The sequence below is a fragment of the Lithobates pipiens genome, unplaced genomic scaffold (genome assembly GCF_037356315.1).
Source record: "Lithobates pipiens isolate NorthernLeopardFrog02 unplaced genomic scaffold, aLitPip1_a1.2 Scaffold_28, whole genome shotgun sequence".
Lineage (NCBI taxonomy): Eukaryota > Metazoa > Chordata > Amphibia > Anura > Ranidae > Lithobates > Lithobates pipiens.
Genome location: NW_027507789.1, coordinates 140,937,880 through 140,955,253, shown reverse-complemented (window position 1 = coordinate 140,955,253; position 17,374 = coordinate 140,937,880). Strand labels below are relative to the sequence as shown.

The 17,374-nt window shown below is 41.1% G+C and overlaps 1 protein-coding gene and 1 long non-coding RNA gene across 3 annotated transcripts in view; both read left to right on the top strand.

Annotated features, from left to right (window-relative positions):
* LOC143935626 (uncharacterized) overlaps positions 1-17,374 on the top strand; it is a 769,099-nt gene that overhangs the window by 487,426 nt on the left and 264,299 nt on the right. The window lies entirely within an intron of this gene.
* Positions 4,963-16,406, top strand: CBX4 (chromobox 4). Of its 2 annotated transcripts, XM_077459621.1 has the most exons (6): positions 4,963-5,156; positions 5,239-5,282; positions 8,458-8,523; positions 9,282-9,468; positions 13,636-13,702; positions 14,541-16,406. In XM_077459621.1, exons 5-6 carry the CDS (start codon positions 13,655-13,657, stop codon positions 15,816-15,818), a joined length of 1,326 nt encoding a protein of 441 aa, XP_077315747.1. In that variant the 5' UTR covers positions 4,963-5,156; positions 5,239-5,282; positions 8,458-8,523; positions 9,282-9,468; positions 13,636-13,654; the 3' UTR covers positions 15,819-16,406. The 2 variants fall into 2 exon arrangements, with proteins under 2 accessions (XP_077315747.1, XP_077315746.1); XM_077459620.1 differs by lacking the exon at positions 9,282-9,468 and having other exon boundaries at positions 4,964-5,156.

Sequence of the window (17,374 nt, the reverse complement as noted above, 5' to 3'; positions counted from 1 at the left end):
AAGCCCTTATATTACATAGTTAAAGGTAGATCTAAAGGAGATTGTACAATCAGATTGTATAGTATATAGTTAGCTTTAGTAAATCAGCCACATTACATACATTCAATATGGATCAACTAAAATGATTTTTACAAAATTGCTGACAGGTAGACATTTTATTAAAGAGATACTAAACCTTCCCCTAAAAATAAAAATAAAATCACCAAGTCACTATTATCATATACGTGGATTGTATTTCTACAATAGTTTATAAAAGTGTACCTTTATTACTTTCGATTTTGCTCTTCATTTAAACTTTGAAAGCGCCATTACTGAATTCTCAGTTTGAGCAGTGCACATATTAATATAGTCACATGCAATACAAGCCTCAGACTACAACTCCCATCATGCATTGCAAGGGTGTTCAGTGGCGCACGTGCATGCCCTAGCTTTCTCATTTTGCTGTTAAATTTGGGAGAGATAGGAGGAGGCTTTACATGCTGACACTGGCTGCATCGGCCCATAAGAACATGCTGTGTAGGGTGGCTATGAATGAATTGCTTAGGTTTGGTAGCTCTTAAGACGATTGTACAATCATATTGTATAGTGTACGGCCAGCTTTACTCCCCCAACTTCTCCAAATACCCTGTCTACTGTAATACCAATTAGCAGGAGAGATGCTTGTGACCTTTATACCTCTTTCACACTGAGCCGCCACCGGCGTCAGCGGTAAAGTGGCACTATTTTTAGCGCCTCTTTACCGTCATTTTAGTGGCAATATTTATTAAACCGCCCCACTAGCGATCGAAAAGTGGTTCGCTGGATTGCCGTTTTGCCGGCGGTATCGCAGCGATGCCCCACTGATTTCAATGGGGAGCAGCGATGGAGGAGCGGTGAGTTCACCGATCCTTCACTGCTCCAAAGAAGCTTCTGGCAGGACTTTTTCTGACGACCTGCCAGCGCACCGCTCCAGTGTGAAAGCCAGAGGGCTTTCACACTGGAGTAAATGGAGCAGCTGTTTTAGGGCATTTTGCAGGCGCTATTTTTAATGCTATAGCGCCTGCAAAACGCTCCAGTGTGAAAGGGGTCTCAGGGTTGCAACACCTTTATATAGGCCTTACAGACCAATACATGAGTTCAATCATTTGTCACACTACTGCCAGACAGATTTTGTAAGAGTACTTACAACACTCTATTATTCCTATAGACTCATGCACATGGCCATATATTATTATTATTATTCAAGATTTATATAGCGCCAACAGTTTACGCAGCGCTTTACAATGTATAGGGGGGACAACACAATTACAGTACAATACAAAAGGTACAGGAGGGCTCTGCTCGTAGAGCTTACATTCTAAAGGGAGGGGGTGGTGGTACAAAAGGTAATAGCTGCAGAGAATGATTTGATGGGGGTATATATGGCTGTATAGTGTAAATGTGGATATATTTTCCCACCAAGGAGCCCACATGTTCTATATACAGCTGCCTATAGAAGTCAATAGCCAGCTACATCAGTTGGCTTCTCCAGGTGTCTGTACAGAGCACCTGTGGGCTCCCTGGAGAGGAAATATGCAGGAATTTACAGCTAGATACAACTATGTGTATGAGACTTAATCAGTGGCTGCTGGTGCTGTATATTTTGGGGGGACGGCAAACAAGACATCCCGCCACCCCCTCCCCCCCGGTTGGTATCGCACTTACTCCATCTAGGTCGCGGGCACCTTTGGCCTCTTCCTGCTTCTCCTCCTGGCCAAACGGGTCTCAAGACCTGCTTCCTGATTGGCCAGGAGAAAAATCAGGAAGACAATAGTGAATATTAATTTGCTATTGTCACACAACTGGGTGGGCTCAGAGCGCAGTGCTTTGCTCCCCAAGCTCACCATTTTTTGAAGACAATTGGATTAACAGTATTTATTCATCTATCAACACTTTCACATGGACTTTTAGAGTCCAGAAGAAGTGTATTGTTATTTATTCATCAACTTTTTTCACACAGACTTTTAGAGGATTTCCACTGCGACTTTGAAGCGCAATTTTTGGTGTGACTTAGCAGCTGTTGGTTTGTAGTTTTTCTTAATGAACTACCATGGCGCTGTTGAGCACTGTGGTAGTTCATTGAGTCTTCCCGTCAGTGAATATATATATATATATATGATACATGATATAATCCCATGTATTTACATTCATATACCAATATTCAGGACATATATATGATACATGATATAATCTCATGTATTTACATTCGTACGCCAATATTCAGGACATATATGTATATGATACATTATATAATCCCATGCATTTACATTCATACACCAATATTCAGGACATATATATGATACATGATATAATCCCATGTATTTACATTTATACACCAATATTCAGGACATATATATATGATACAAGATATAATTCCTTGTATTTACATTCATACATCAATATGCAGGACATATATGTATATGATACATGATATAATCCCATGTATTTACATTCATATACCAATATTCAGGACATGTATATATGATAACTGATATAATCCCATGTATTTACATTTATACACCAATATTCAGGACATATATATATATATATATATATATATATATATATATATATATATATATGATACACAATATAATCCCATGTATTAACATTTATACACCAATATTCAGAACATATATATATATATATATATATATATATATATATATGATACACAAAATAAATATAATCCCATGTATTTACATTCATATACCAATATTCAGGACATTATATATATATATATATATATATATATATATATATATATATATGATACATGATGCGTGATATAATCCCATGTATTCACATTTATACACTAATATTTAGGACATATACATGATATAATTCCATGTATTTACATTCATATACCAAAACTCACAGCATATGTATATGGTACATGATACAATATGTATTTATATGCATACACTAATATTCAGAGCATATATGATACATGATATAATCTCATGTATCATATGTACACCAATACACAATACATGCAATAATCTAATTAATTTCAATTCACATCCTGTAATACACAGTACATACATGATAAACAATATGTGATTAATGGCATTAATTCTGCATCATACACCCTAATGCAAAGCACACACATAAATATATATAAATATATATATATATATATATATATATATATATATATATATATATATATATATATATGTGTGTGTGTGTGTGTGTGTTACATGATGAAATCTCATGTGTTTAGATTCATACACCAATACACAGCATACAGTATACATATGATACATGCTATATATTCCCACAAATTTATATTCCTACATAGCAGACAGAATATATACAGTATTACATGCTATCTATGACCCCATAAATTTCCATCCTTACACTCTTATATACAGCACATGGAACATATGTGATACATGATAAAATCCCTTTATGTATTTACACATTCTAATTCTTAGCACATAGTATATGTGTGTTGCATGATATAATCTCATGATATTCAATTTCTACAACATAGTACACATCACTCAGTACACACAATATACATAATATAATTGCATGATATTACATTCATATACCCTAATATACAGTATACACATATGATAAATTATATAATCCAAAGATATTACATTCATACACTCTACACAACACACAGAATACATATGCTGCATGATATGATTTTTCCCATGAACTGACATTTTTACAGTCTTAGGTTAGTACACGGCACACACATGATACATACTAGAATCCTATGACTTCACATTCCTACACCCAGCACACAGAGGACATGTGATACGTACTATATTTCTATTTATTTATATCCTTACAAGCAATTAAATACACAGCACACATTACATATGTAATACATGATATAATCACATACACAGCACACATTACATATGTAATACATGATATAATCACATACACAGCACACATTACATATGTAATACATGATATAATCACATACACAGCACACAGGATATATTTGGAATTCATGATACCAATGTACACTGTAATATATGATATACCACGACGACCCCCCTCATTTCCCCCCATACACTGTATGTAATAAACACACCGATCATAGGAGATCCCCCCATGTATGTAGACTGGTCTGGTATACAATCACACATCATACATGGTTGAATGTAATGAATTTCTCTCCATACACCCGAATATACAGAAGATATAATGCCGGCAATATACACAGTCGTGTCGTACACGGTGTAGATCGGGTATACATCGTATATATGTGTATCTCCTCCAATCACACATAATGATTATTGTTATGGTGGTGATAATATCGGGGATAGGTGTGTGGGGGTGTATAGGCGGTGATCGGTGTGATGATAGAAATGTGATCATAGATCGGGATTTGTATGTGAGGACGGTATGGTCTCAGATGGGTGTAGGTAGGTGATCGGATGGGGGATATGAGGTGTGATCGCCCCATGTATGGATACATTCCTCCATAGGACTGATCTCTCGGTGATCGGACACCCATAGATTTGTTATAGCGCCCATTTCCTATACATTCGTATTTATTATAAATAGTTTTTTTATTATTATTATATTTAGTTATATGGAGGGCGGTGTGTGGGTGACACATGGGGTCGGGCTGGATTATAGATCAGATCGGTGTGTTGGGGGCGGGGGGCACAGATCAGACATTTATTGTCGGGGATCGGTCTTCCTCCATATTGATGGCTCTCCTGTCCCCGCCATGTGTTATGTGTAGTACTGGGGGGGGGGGGGGGCACACAGGGGCCCCACATCCCGTCGATCCCGGGGGCCCCGACCCGTGTCGGTGTCTTTTTAAATCTGATCCGATAGAAATCCGCTCCAACCATGGCTTCACTCCTCTCCCTTCCCCCATCGTCTTCCAGCGCCGGGGGGCGGGGCAATGCCGGGCCAGCCCCAATCTGCGCCGGCCGCGGTTGCTCGGTGACAGCTGCAAGGCCCGCCCCCTCTGACATTACAGAGCGGACTCTGGCAGGGAAGAGCAGGAGTGACGGCGGAGGGAGCGGGAGACGGAGGAGTCCGGGTACATGTCACCCCGGGGAGAGAGGCCTTCCCCAACACCAGGCATGGAGCTCCCGGCCGCCGGGGAGCATGTCTTCGCTGTAGAGAGCATCGACAAGAAGAGAGTCCGCAAGGTACGGCATGGGACCCGGGAGAGGAGGGGACCTTCATCATCCTCCTCATCATCATCACTCATTATGTCTTCTCTTCTCACAGGGACGAGTGGAATACCTGGTGAAATGGAGGGGGTGGTCATCCAAGTAAGTCCTATTATCCTCAACTCCGATCCCACACCCCAACTATTATTATCATCATCATCATTATTATTAACACCATCCAACAGACAGGGATGGCATCACATCACTACTCACCCATGGCAAGGGGTCTATGACTGTTACATCCCATCATCAGCCTCAATTTATTATTATTATTATTATTTATTATTTCCTCCTGTGGTGTAGTGTCAGGAGCCTTGGCACAGACAGATCCTGAGAGCCTACATATTTTATTTTTTATTTATTATTATTATTATTATTATTATAATAATAATAATAATAATAATATTTCCTCCTGTGGTGTAGTGTCGGGAGCCTTGGCACAGACAGATCCTGAGAGCCTACATATTTTATTTATTATTATTATTATTATTTCCTGGTCAGGGGTGGTATCGGGGGTGTTGGCGCACACACCGGTCCTGAGATCCTCTATCCTATGTGTCGGATCTCTTCCTCCTCAGGATCAGACAGGCAGAGTCGGTGTTGGTCTGGCTGGATGTCAGCCCTGTAGGGGTTGGGAGTTTGCTTTTGCCAAGGATGGAATGTCTTTTCCTGCCTCTCTTCTCTAGGAGTGCTCGTTATTCCAGCAGCATGTCACCTTACATGGCTTCCCTGTAAATGAGAATCATTAGCCAGGTGGGGGGGGGGGGGGGGGGGTGCGCACATTGCACCCCCCCTCATACAATACAATCAGGATTGATATTTCCACAGATATGGGCTCAGACAAGTCTGAATGTATTGATCACACACTACTTCTTCCCCTGACTTACTGAGCAAGAGCCTGTGTTACAGATCACCCCTATGATTAGGCTTCCATCCTAAATGTGGAAGATGATTACACCATCCCCTGGATTCTTCTGTATAAAAGAAAATAACTTGATCCCTTGGCTTCTTTTATATTAAAGATGCTAAGTAGATCTCTTGACTTCAATCCCCTGTTTTCTTCCTTTTTTTTTTTATTTTTATTTTTTTATGAAAGGTGGTAGGTAGATCCTTTTGGCTTCCTATATAGAAAAGATAATCACGTGATCCCCTAGCATCTTGTATACTAGATGTTTACTAGAGACCTTGGCTTTTTATACTTACTTGATCCTCTGTGTTCTTATATATGAAAGATGATTACTTGATCCCCTGCCTTCTTATGTATGAAAGATGTTTACTTGATCACCTGTCTTCTTATATATGAGAGATGATTACTTGATCCCCTGTCTTATGTATGAGAGATGATTACTTGCACCCTTGGCTTCTTCTAGATGGAGTGTATTGTTCAGAACAGAGGTAGATTGTATAGATGAAGAAATGTTTCTACTGACTTCAATGATGCAACATACATTATGATACTGGGTTGTCCTCAATTGGCATACATGCCTGTCCTGCAAAGCCAGCATTATCCTGTTTTTCACCTTCCCCAATGACATTATCAGGGAGCTGGCTGTCTCTTCCAGGTTCTTGTAGCTGGCCCCTTGATGACGCGGCCACAAGGTCTGCCCTCTTCCTGCTGCTCTGTGGATGGGATACCTCCTGAGATGTCTGTTCTAGATATCCCAGGAGGCTGTGGTTGTAGTACACACCACCCTGGCCTAGTCTGGGGCTGAATTTTAATTAAAAATAAAAGGGCATCTTCATTTTGCAGAGGAGGTGGTTGCGTTAGTGCAAATGTGAGTTTTGACGTGAAAGCATGCTTTTATACCATTTTTGTACTGATTAGGCTACTGCTGTACAGTATCCCAACTTTAAAATGGGACTAGATTGTATAGGGGAATAATGACTTTATAGTGAATAGCCCAATGGGACATGAATTTGTTTCATTTTGTACAGTCTTGGCTAGTGCTGTCCAGTGTTGCAGTATTATAGGCCATTTCAGAAAAGTTCTAGGTTGTATGGATGGAGAAGAGTTTATGGCTGGCCATACATTATATAATATAAGGTCAAACCTAAACGCTTTCAATTCGCATGCAATCAGGCAGGCTCTTGCACTACATAGTTGAAGGTAAAACTAAATGAACTGGAATAAGACAAGTCTATAATGTATGGCCAGATTAAAGCCTAGTATACACCAGTAGTTTTTTATCTCATTCAACCCTGCAGGCTGAACGGAAAAAAACTGAAGAGCTTAGGCGGAGCCACTGTATTAACTATCCAATGTTAGTACAGCAATCTTCCCCCACTGAGCTTTTGTGTTCCGACAGGGGGAAGCCCCCCACCAGAACACACTGGTCAGTGCTCTCAGCCTCTGATCGGGTGCAGACCTTTTTTGGTCATGCCCCTTTTGTCGGACCGGCTGCCATACACACGGGCCAAATGTCATCCGGTTTCTATTGAACTGGCCTGATATTCAACATGTATGTCCCTATAGCGTGAAGAACATGATGGAACAGTAATGAATTTCATATTGTGTGGTCTATGCCAGAAGTCTCCAAACTACAGCCCTTCAGTCGTTCAGAAACTACAATTCCCATCATGCCTAGTCATGTCTGTGAATGTCTGAGTTTCCCAATGCCTCATGGGAAGTGTAGTTCCGCAGCAGCTGGAGGGCCGTAGTTTGGAGATCCCTGGTCTAGGCTAGTGCTGTCCATTATTTCCATGCTATAGGCCAATTTAGAAGGCTTCTGGGTTGTATGGATAGAGCAGAAATGTATACTTCATACCATGATGGAACAAAAATTAACTTTATAATATTCAATATAGGCTAGTACTATCCAATATGTCCATTTTATAGGCCAATTCAGAAGAGTTCTAGGTTGTATGGATGGAGGTTTATAGTAAATACCATGATGGAACATGAATGAATTAGAATTTTACTTTGTTCAGTCTTAGCCTAGTACTCTCCAATAATCCCATTTCATAGATCAATTTAGAAGAGGTCTTAATAGTATGAATAGAGTAGAGGTTTATACTTAATAATATAATGGAACAATATTGAATTTCATACTGTACGGTCTAGGCTATTTCTATCCAATAACTCCATTTTATAGGCCAATTCAGAAGAGTTGGCAGGATGGACGGAGAAGAGGTTTCTACTGATATGCAAGATTTCATTTTGTAGGGTCTAGGCTTGCATCCAATATCCTGTTGTTTCTAGGCCATTTCAGAATAGAGCTACATTGTGTGTATATATCGCATACCACCGGAACATGAACTCTCATCTTGTACTGTCTAGGTATAACACATGGGAACCAGAGGAAAATATTTTGGACCCTCGACTTTTGGTTGCATTTCAGAACAGGTATGTTTATCACTCTTCTTAATCTACAAAGACTTTTGAGAAGAATATATATTTTATAAAAGGAAAAACTCTATATGTATAACATTGTAATAGGAAGACCTGATGGAGATATGTGTGGTTTTCTGGGGACGTAATCTTGGCTAATACAAAAAAAAAAAAAAATCAGGCTGTTTCAAATGAACCAATTAGTTGCCTGGCAGGTGGCCTAGATCTCAGTATCCCAAACCAATGTTTTGTCCCTTCGGCCATTACAGACTTGTAATTTGACAGAGGTGGGCGTTCCATGACAAGGTTGTTGTGCAGAGGCTTCCTTCCCTCCACCCACTCATGAAAACTCTTGGCTAATTTTGACATTGTGTAAACAGTCTGGAGCGGAGTCTCCCCAGCCTTAGATTGCATGTAATCTGCTCCATGCATTTTAATGAGATCATTAGCATGCTGCCTGCATCTGTACATCTTCGCATCCAGCATGCTGCTCTATATTTTCTATTAAATGGGTTTAACGTTGCATTTAATATTTATGGAGATAATAAGGTCGGAATGATTCAGATGTAGCATTGTGCATTTTTAAGAATTCACGCTTCTTCATGAGTAGGTGAATTTATACCTAATTGTGCTGCCGTGTATTTCTTTTTATGAAAATGGAAGCATACAACGCTAAGTGCAATGTGACTGGTAAACAAGGAGATAAAAGCACAAATGTGTCCCCATCAGCTCACATTGTTACTAAGTTGCATATTTGTGTAACATTCACATAGCTTGGAAGTAATGACATCGGCCTGAAGACCAGCTGCAGTAGACCATCAGGCCTGCGGGTGATGGGAGGATGGTATGATTAAGACGGTCCTGTTCCAGAATGATTCTCCGAGGTCAACCCCTACGTTAACCCTGATGAAGAGCGTTCTGGCACTCTCAGAAGGCCTTGGCGGTTTCTACTATTAAATGGTTATATCGTTAATGCCTCTCTAGTCCATCTGTGTTTTGGCCAGATGTCTATTCACAAATCGGCTGGTCCGAGACGCATGTGCTGGGAATGTGCCTGCTTTATTTATACCTACTTTCTGTGCTGGCAATCTGTAACGGTATCCTGCAGCTGGACTCTGAGAATCCTATCCAATAGAAGTAGACAACGCTACATGTGTACAGCCTAAGGTTTCATGCATGCAGACGTTGGAATCTTATGCACACGGACGTAAATCCCTCAAATGTGGCTTTTGTTTTTAGATTATGCAAGCATGGCCTATACTTGTGTACAGTCATTCATTGATCTAGGTGATTGTATGTGGTTTCTGGTGCAAAATTATGCCCCTAATTTACAACAGATGTGCATAAGCATCCATGTGCTTGAGGCCTAATACCCCTTTCACAATGAAGGTGTTTTTCAGGCGTTTTTAGCGATAAAAAATAGCGCCAGTAAAGTACCTGAAAACTGCCTCTCATGCCTCCCTAATGTGAAAGCCCAAGTGCTTCCACACTGAGGGGTGCGCTTGCCGGACCGGAAAAAAAGTCCTGTATGCAGGCTCTTTGGGGCGGTTTGGGAGTGGTGTATACACCACTCCCAAGAAAAACACCCTGCCCCTTGAAACGAATAGGCAGCGCTGCCGACGCGCCTGCAAAGCCCTTGGCAGCACCGCAACAAGGGTGCTTTTTAACCCTTCGGCTGCTAGTGGGTGTTTAAAGCTCCCTGCTAGTGGCCGAAAAGCGCCGCTAAAACTAGTGGCACTTTACCGCTAACACTGGCCGCTTTCAGCGTGAAAGTAGCCCAAGTGTCTGCTTTTACCTACAGTCACACGGGCAATGGGATGAAGAAGGCTCGCTGAAGTCAGAGGTGGCAAAACACTGCAACATTGTGCTATGGCCAAATATAAAGGGGAAGGTTTACTGGAGTGTACAAAATCTGGTGCAGCTCTGCATTGAAACCAATCAGCTTCCAGGTTTTATTATCCAAGCTTAAAGAGGAAGTAAACCCTGATGGGTTTTACTTCCCTCATCCCCCCCCCCCCCCTGCAAAGTAAAAGCATAATGGGCTAGTATGTATTACATAATAACCCATTATGTTGCACTTGCCTGCAAACGAAGCCCACGATGTGCCCCCCCTTCGTTCCGGGGCTGTGGACTCCGGCTCTGTGGCTGGACATTTGGGTGGGAGCCGCCGGTCACAGCACAAGCCCTGTATAACCTGCACGTTCATGCCCTTTCTTCAGTGCAGCACTTGGGAGGCAATATCTATTGGGCTGGCCATACATTATAACATTTTCTTACAATGGTAAATCTCTCCTAAACAGTGCAGGTTTAGGAGATATTTCCAGTACCTACAGGTAAGCCTTATTATAGGCTTACCTGTAGGGAAAAGTGGTGTAACTAGGTTTACACCCACTTTAATTGAACAAGCTGAAGTTAGAAGCTGATTGACTACCATGCAGAGCTGCACCAGATTTTGCACTCTACAGTTTCTAGTAAGGCCCGATTCACCACAGTTTGCATATTCCAGGTGCATTTTGCGACTATTATTTTTTCAATATACAATTTTGATCCATTGATGTCCTATAGAACAAAAAAAAAATCCCTGGCCCTTTCCATAACATGCACAGATATGAACTATATCCATAGGAAACCATGTTAAATGAACTAGTGTGTTTCTGAAACACTAAAAACAAGCTAAAATGCATAGGTGTGAACCAGGCCTAAGGGCCCTTTCACGCAGGCTGTCCGATCAGATCCACCTGTTAGGTTTTCAGGCAGACCTGATCGGACCTTGCAGTCTCCTCTATGAAGCAGCAGATGTTGGCAGACGCATGTCTGCTGACACCCGCCGCAGCTATCCAATCTGATCCTGTCTGCCAAGATAGAAACACACAGGCGGTCTGTTTCCCTCCAGTTTCCGCATAAAGGAGAGCGAGACTGTGTCCGCTCAGACACGGACCTGTCATCCGCCTGCTCAGTGGAGCAATCCCCTGCTGAGCAAGCGGAACCTCCGCATGTGCAGGTAGCTTTTAAAACCACCAACAAGAGTCTATTGATTCTCGCCAGCGGCCACCCATGTGAATGTAGGCTTGCCACTGCACACGGTGAGACTTTGGCTTTCTTATTTTTGCTTTTTTATGGATGACATACATTTCTGGATAATGAATAGGAACTGAGCTGCCCCCTTTCATGTGACCAATGTTACAAAAGCTGCATTTGCTTTCCTTGCATGGGGGGGGGAGTGTGTGTGTGTGTGTGTGCATGTATATGTGTTTGCTTATTCAGCAGTTTTCTATTTATAAAGGACTTATTTGCTGCCACCAGCATGTATATAGATAGTTAAGAACTAACATGTTTTATGATGTAATATGTGCGAGAAATGTTTTCCATTAATTGCTGCACTTTATCATTTGATTCCAAATATGTCAAATGTTACTAAATATAAGAAGTGAGGATTATATGTAAATGATGGTGGGACATGGAGACATCACTAAGAGATTAAGGGTGTAGTGCAGTGCAATCGGTCTTGTACATTACATCAGATTTTGTTTTTTCCTTGTATCAGCATCAGTTTTCCCAGAGCATAGCAGCATCATTACACTAAGATATGCAAGCCAGTCTTATCCAGACCACCTCCTACACAAATATATAGGAATTGTAAGTAGTATCCATAGAGCTTCTGGCCTAATTGTAAAATCCAGCAGATTTGTTCAGGTTGTCAAGCAGAAAAATAATCCTTATAGTATCATACCTCAAACCCCTAGCAGTGCCAAGGGTTCAATACTCGTTCTGTCAAGGGGGATTGGAATAACATGAAGTGCATACCTTATTCCTCACTCTAGACTAGCTTTTGGCGTGTTCCCATTCACTTCAATGGGTTACATTTGGAGGTAGTACTATATGACCAGGTATAATTTTTGCTTTTGGGTATTTTTGCAACCCCGTCCAGGGGCATTCACTAACGAGTCTTTAGTGAAACTATCATGACCAGTTCTCTTAAAGGCTAAATTAAAAACAAAAGTCTGAAGAACGTGAAATATTTTGCACGTTTTTTTGATTGTCACATTTATTTCTGTAGTGCAAAATGGAAAATATCTCACTAGGTGTTTTTGTCACCTCCCCTCCATTGCCTCATGAGTAGCATATGGAGGAAATGCAAAACCAAGATAGCTGGAGTCATGTGACCAGTTGATGGTTAACGTGAACCAAGACCTACAAGAATAGTCAGGCATTAGCTATTGGCTCCATGTACAGTTTTGGCTCATGTGGATGGAGGGGAGGAGATGAAAATTGCTGCAAGGCACTCTGATTCTACTTCTTTAAGGGGGTGCAGTTACAATCAGGCTAATTTCCAACCTTCCCAAGGCTGGCCATAAATTGTAAAAAAATTTTTCCTTTTTTTAGATTTACCAAAAGCATATAATATGAGGTCAAACCTAAACACTTTCAATTTGTATGCAATCAAACATGCCCTTGTGCTACATAGTTGAAGGTAAATTTTAAGGAAATTCAATAAGAAAATTGTATAATGTATGGCCAGCCCAATAGATATTGCCCCCCAAGTGCTGGACAGGTGTGGCCAGGGTTCCCTATATACATGAGGTTGTCTGGCGGAAAATTACTAAATTGGGTAATTATCTTCTCGCGTCTATGGAATCTATACTCCTGGAGGCACTACTGATGGGAACAAGAAGGTATCAGATACTTAACTCTCTGCAGATTCTTGTTTGTTCTTCTTTTTTTTTTTTTTTTTTTTTTTATCTTCTGCCTATCCAAAATTAATTACTTGTAGTTAGGAAGAGCTGATGAGCATTTTCTTTTTTTATAATTTAGTGATTTTTTTTTTTTTTTTTTTTTTAGTATGCTACCCATACAGACATTGGGGTTGATTTACTAAAACTGGAGTGCAAAATCTAGAGCAACTCTGCATAGAAACCAATAAGCTTCTGGGTTTTATTGTCAAAGCTTGATTAAACAAGCTGAAGTTAGAAGCTGATTGGTTACCATGCACAGCTGCACCAGATTTTGCACTCTCCAGTTTTAGTAAAACAACCGCACTATATCATATGTAAGAATGTGAAATTGTCCAGCTTGTCCATTAATCCCTTCTAACCCACTTGACTTTGTTGTCCCCCCTTTTTAATTCAGAGAACGACAAGAACAGATTATGGGGTACCGAAAACGTGGACCTAAACCAAAGCACCATATTCTGTCGGTAAGTTAAAGCTGAAGTTTTGTTCTCCCTGGTCACTCTTTTCCCTTCTCATCAACCCACCAATTTTAAATGCAATGTTTCAACTTTCATTACATGGCTTATTTTCATCCCAGGGATGTCATCACTGGGTTTCTGTGCTTCTCTATGAAATGCATGTAGATCAGGACTTGTGGGAGGGGACAGCATGGTGTTGTAGGTGGCTTCCTGAAAATATCACTGCACCCTACCATAGAACTCCTATCGAGTCCACAGTCCTGATGCAAGACAGCAGGCTGGCCCACTGGGAGTAGTTCTGCAAATATCGAAATACCTCGATAGATGAATGGCAGTCTGCAGAGGTGGGCATTCCTAGACAGAATGTATTTGCATGTAGACTGCCCTGGGTAATGCCCATATGTGTTGAGTAAAAAGGTGTAGTTTTTTATGAGGCTTTAGATGAGTCTATTGATTTGGGTGACCTACCCAATATTTAATGAGCTCCATGCAGACACTGCCAGCTGTGGTTCATTGGGTACTATTGCAGTCAGCTAGGTTAAAAAAAAAATAAAACCCTTTGCTTGATGTAATTTTCCCACTGATAAGCTAGCACCCTATTGCCACTCTCCATCTGCTGGATTGACTGTTCATATTTAGGGAGGTGCTGATCTAACCTCTGGTCCACTCCATTGCAAAGGCCATGTGACTAACCACCATAGTATCCAGTACCAGTAGTTTCTTTAGCTAAGGTAAGTGTTTTGGGATCCGTGTTAAGGAAGTAGGGGATCTTAGTTTTGCTTAACTCTTATATGGCATGTGTGTGTATATATAATATAATTTAAAGCTTTCTATTTTATCGCAGGTGCCATCATTTGCTCGTCGTTCCAGTGTGTTGAGTGGCCTTCAGGATGCTACTGTGGACAGCCATACTAAGATGGATATGACATCCATAGCAAAGAGCCAGCCTTACCAGTATCAATTGAACAGTAAAAAACACCACCAATATCAGCCGTATGTCAGTGATCACTCTGAAAAGCACCACACGAGTAACAAAAGAAAATATTACTATCAACTGAATAGTAAGAAACATCATCATTACCAACCAGACCCTAAGATGTATGACCAATATCCTTCAGGGAAGGATTCTCAGAACTCTTCTGATCAAAGCAGACATAGGGAGTCCTGGACTCAGAGCCGGCCTATTGAGTTTGAGGCTCCTGCAAAGAATGGCATAGGACTAAATTTAAATGGCTTGGACAAAAATCTCTCTAGTGGAACTCCCACCAGCACTGTTAAAGAAGTGTCTGGAAATGGTGTTGGGGGAAAAATGAAAATTGTGAAAAATAAAAATAAGAATGGGAGAATTGTCATAGTTATGAGTAAGTATATGGAGAACGGTATGCAGTCTGTGAAAATTAAGTCTGCAGAGGAGAGTTGTGAAACCGAGCCCGGAAGGACAGTGGCCACAAAGGTCACGTGCAATGGTGACAGGACTTGTAACGTGGTTGAAGAAAAGCAAGAGAGCTGGAAAAATAGAGTGGAATCCAAAATCACAATAAATGAGAATAAAGGGTGTGGAAACCAGAAGACCGCTCCTCTTGCTGGCCTCCGGAGAACCTATTCTAGTGCTGAATCTGTTCTCAACCAGCCTTTGCCACTCACCACCAAGGAGGACAAAACAACATGGACCAATGGAAGCAGTTTATCCTGTAATAAAGAGTCGCCTAAGGAAGTTGTATATATTAACCCTAGAAAAAGGTGCTTGGCCGAGATGGCAGGTGTTGGAGATGCCTCCAAAAAAGTACTTCCTTCACGAAGCGTTAGTGCTCCCGGTAGACTGGAGAACCAGGGTGGTGGTGAGAGCATTTTGCCAGTTTCCCCACAAGAGCCAGACATCATTCTATTAGACTCTGATTTGGATGAACCCATAGACTTGCGATGTGTGAAGTCCAGGTGTGACAGCCACCAAGAGATCACGAACCATGTTGTTCAAGTAGCTGAAGAATCCCAGGTCAGTGAACCGGATGATGCAAAGGAGGAACCAAGGACCGTATTCAAACCTTTTTTTGGAAATATTGTGATTACAGATGTAACAGCCAACTGTCTTACTGTTACTTTCAAGGAGTATATAACCGTTTGACAGAACTTGGAGTGATTAAAAATGTAATTCAGGGATAACAGCAGTTGGGAAAAATCACATATTTGTTTACTTTTCATTTAAAGCCTTTAGAATTATTGAAGCCTTTAAAAGCACTTAATAACTAAACAGCCTGTATGTTTTATCTGCAGGCATTCCTCATTCCCCCTCCCCCCCCGGTAACAAAACCATTGTCAATGGTAACCATGTAAGTTGTATATTTATTAGTATTTATATGTGTAGATTTATTCAAGCTTTGCATTGTTAATAGCTATAATTTTTTTGTGAAATGCAACTTTGATGTAACTATTTTGTTGCCAGAATTGACTAAGTTCACACTGAATTTAACCCGATATATAAAAATTTGTATATTTATGGTGTATTGTTGATATGCAAAGAGAGATTAAATCCAGAGCTGCTAATAGGTTTTTTTTTTTTTTTTGCTTCCGGTAGCTGCTTTGTATGTAAATATTTAATGAGGAAAAAGTATGTAAGCAGCATGAGTTATTCCTGGGCTTGTGTAGAAGTCTGTAGCCTTAGTTAGGTGCTAAATGATATTGTGCAATAATAAAAATGACATTGAATTATGAAGAGCTGTGGCAGCTGTCTTCAGTATTTCAGCAGCAGGGTTTAACATACAACTTTTGGTGCCTGTACTGCTGCATGGGGTTCCAAGTGGAAGGCAGCAGATGCCAGGATGGAGAAGAGACTTCACTTCCTCTGCTGATCACCTAGGCCTAGTAGGGGGACTGCACTAAAGAAGATCTAACATATTTATATTGTAATGTTCTGTCCCCTATAAGGCCCCTTTCACACCGGGGTGCTTTGCAGGGCTAAAGCGCTAAAAATAGCGTCTGCAAAGTGCCCTGAAACAGCTGCTGCTATGTCTCCAGTGTAAATGCCCGAGGGTTTTCACACTGGAGCGGTGCGCTGAGGACGTTTAATAAAAAATAAAAAAAACTCCTGCAAGCAGCATCTTTGGAGAGGTGTATATACTGCTCCTGCCCATTGACATCAATGGGGCAGCGCGTCTACCACTGGCAAAGCGGCGCTTTGTTGGCGATTTTAACCCTTTTTCGGCTGCTAGCGGGTTTTCAAACCACTCTGCTAGCGGCCGAATACCGCCGCTAAAACGGCAGTAAAGGTGGCGCTTGCGGCCGTTTTGCTGACGCCGCTCCCACCCCAGTGTGAAAGGGAACTAAGACAAAGTACATTTAATACTTTGTACCATGTTGCTAGGTGCTTCCTTACCATAGCTATGAGATCCAAACTGGACCCTCTCCCCTGCCAATCTGACAACAGGTAGGAAGGAGATGGACACTTCATAACAGCAGCTTGGCTCATATGTGAGCACTTTCGCCAGACAAGCAGAGGGATGGTGGATGTGTCAACTTCTGAATTGCTCTTGCCGCTACTCGGAGTCGACAAGTTGACTTTGCAAAGCATCTGTCTCCTTTCTAGCTGTTGCTGGATCTGCACAGCAGGAGGGGGGAGGGGGGGGGAAGAGTGCAGTTGGGACCTATTAGTTAGGATTAGGGAGCAACATAGGACACAGTACT

Coding starts and splice junctions, on each gene's coding strand:
- CBX4 (XM_077459620.1), top strand. CDS start 5,049: ATGTCACCCCGGGGAGAGAGGCCTTCCCCAACACCAGGCATGGAGCTC. Junction 5,157..5,238: donor ACAAGAAGAGAGTCCGCAAG/GTACGGCATGGG, acceptor CTCTTCTCACAG/GGACGAGTGGAATACCTGGT. Junction 13,703..14,540: donor CAAAGCACCATATTCTGTCG/GTAAGTTAAAGC, acceptor ATTTTATCGCAG/GTGCCATCATTTGCTCGTCG.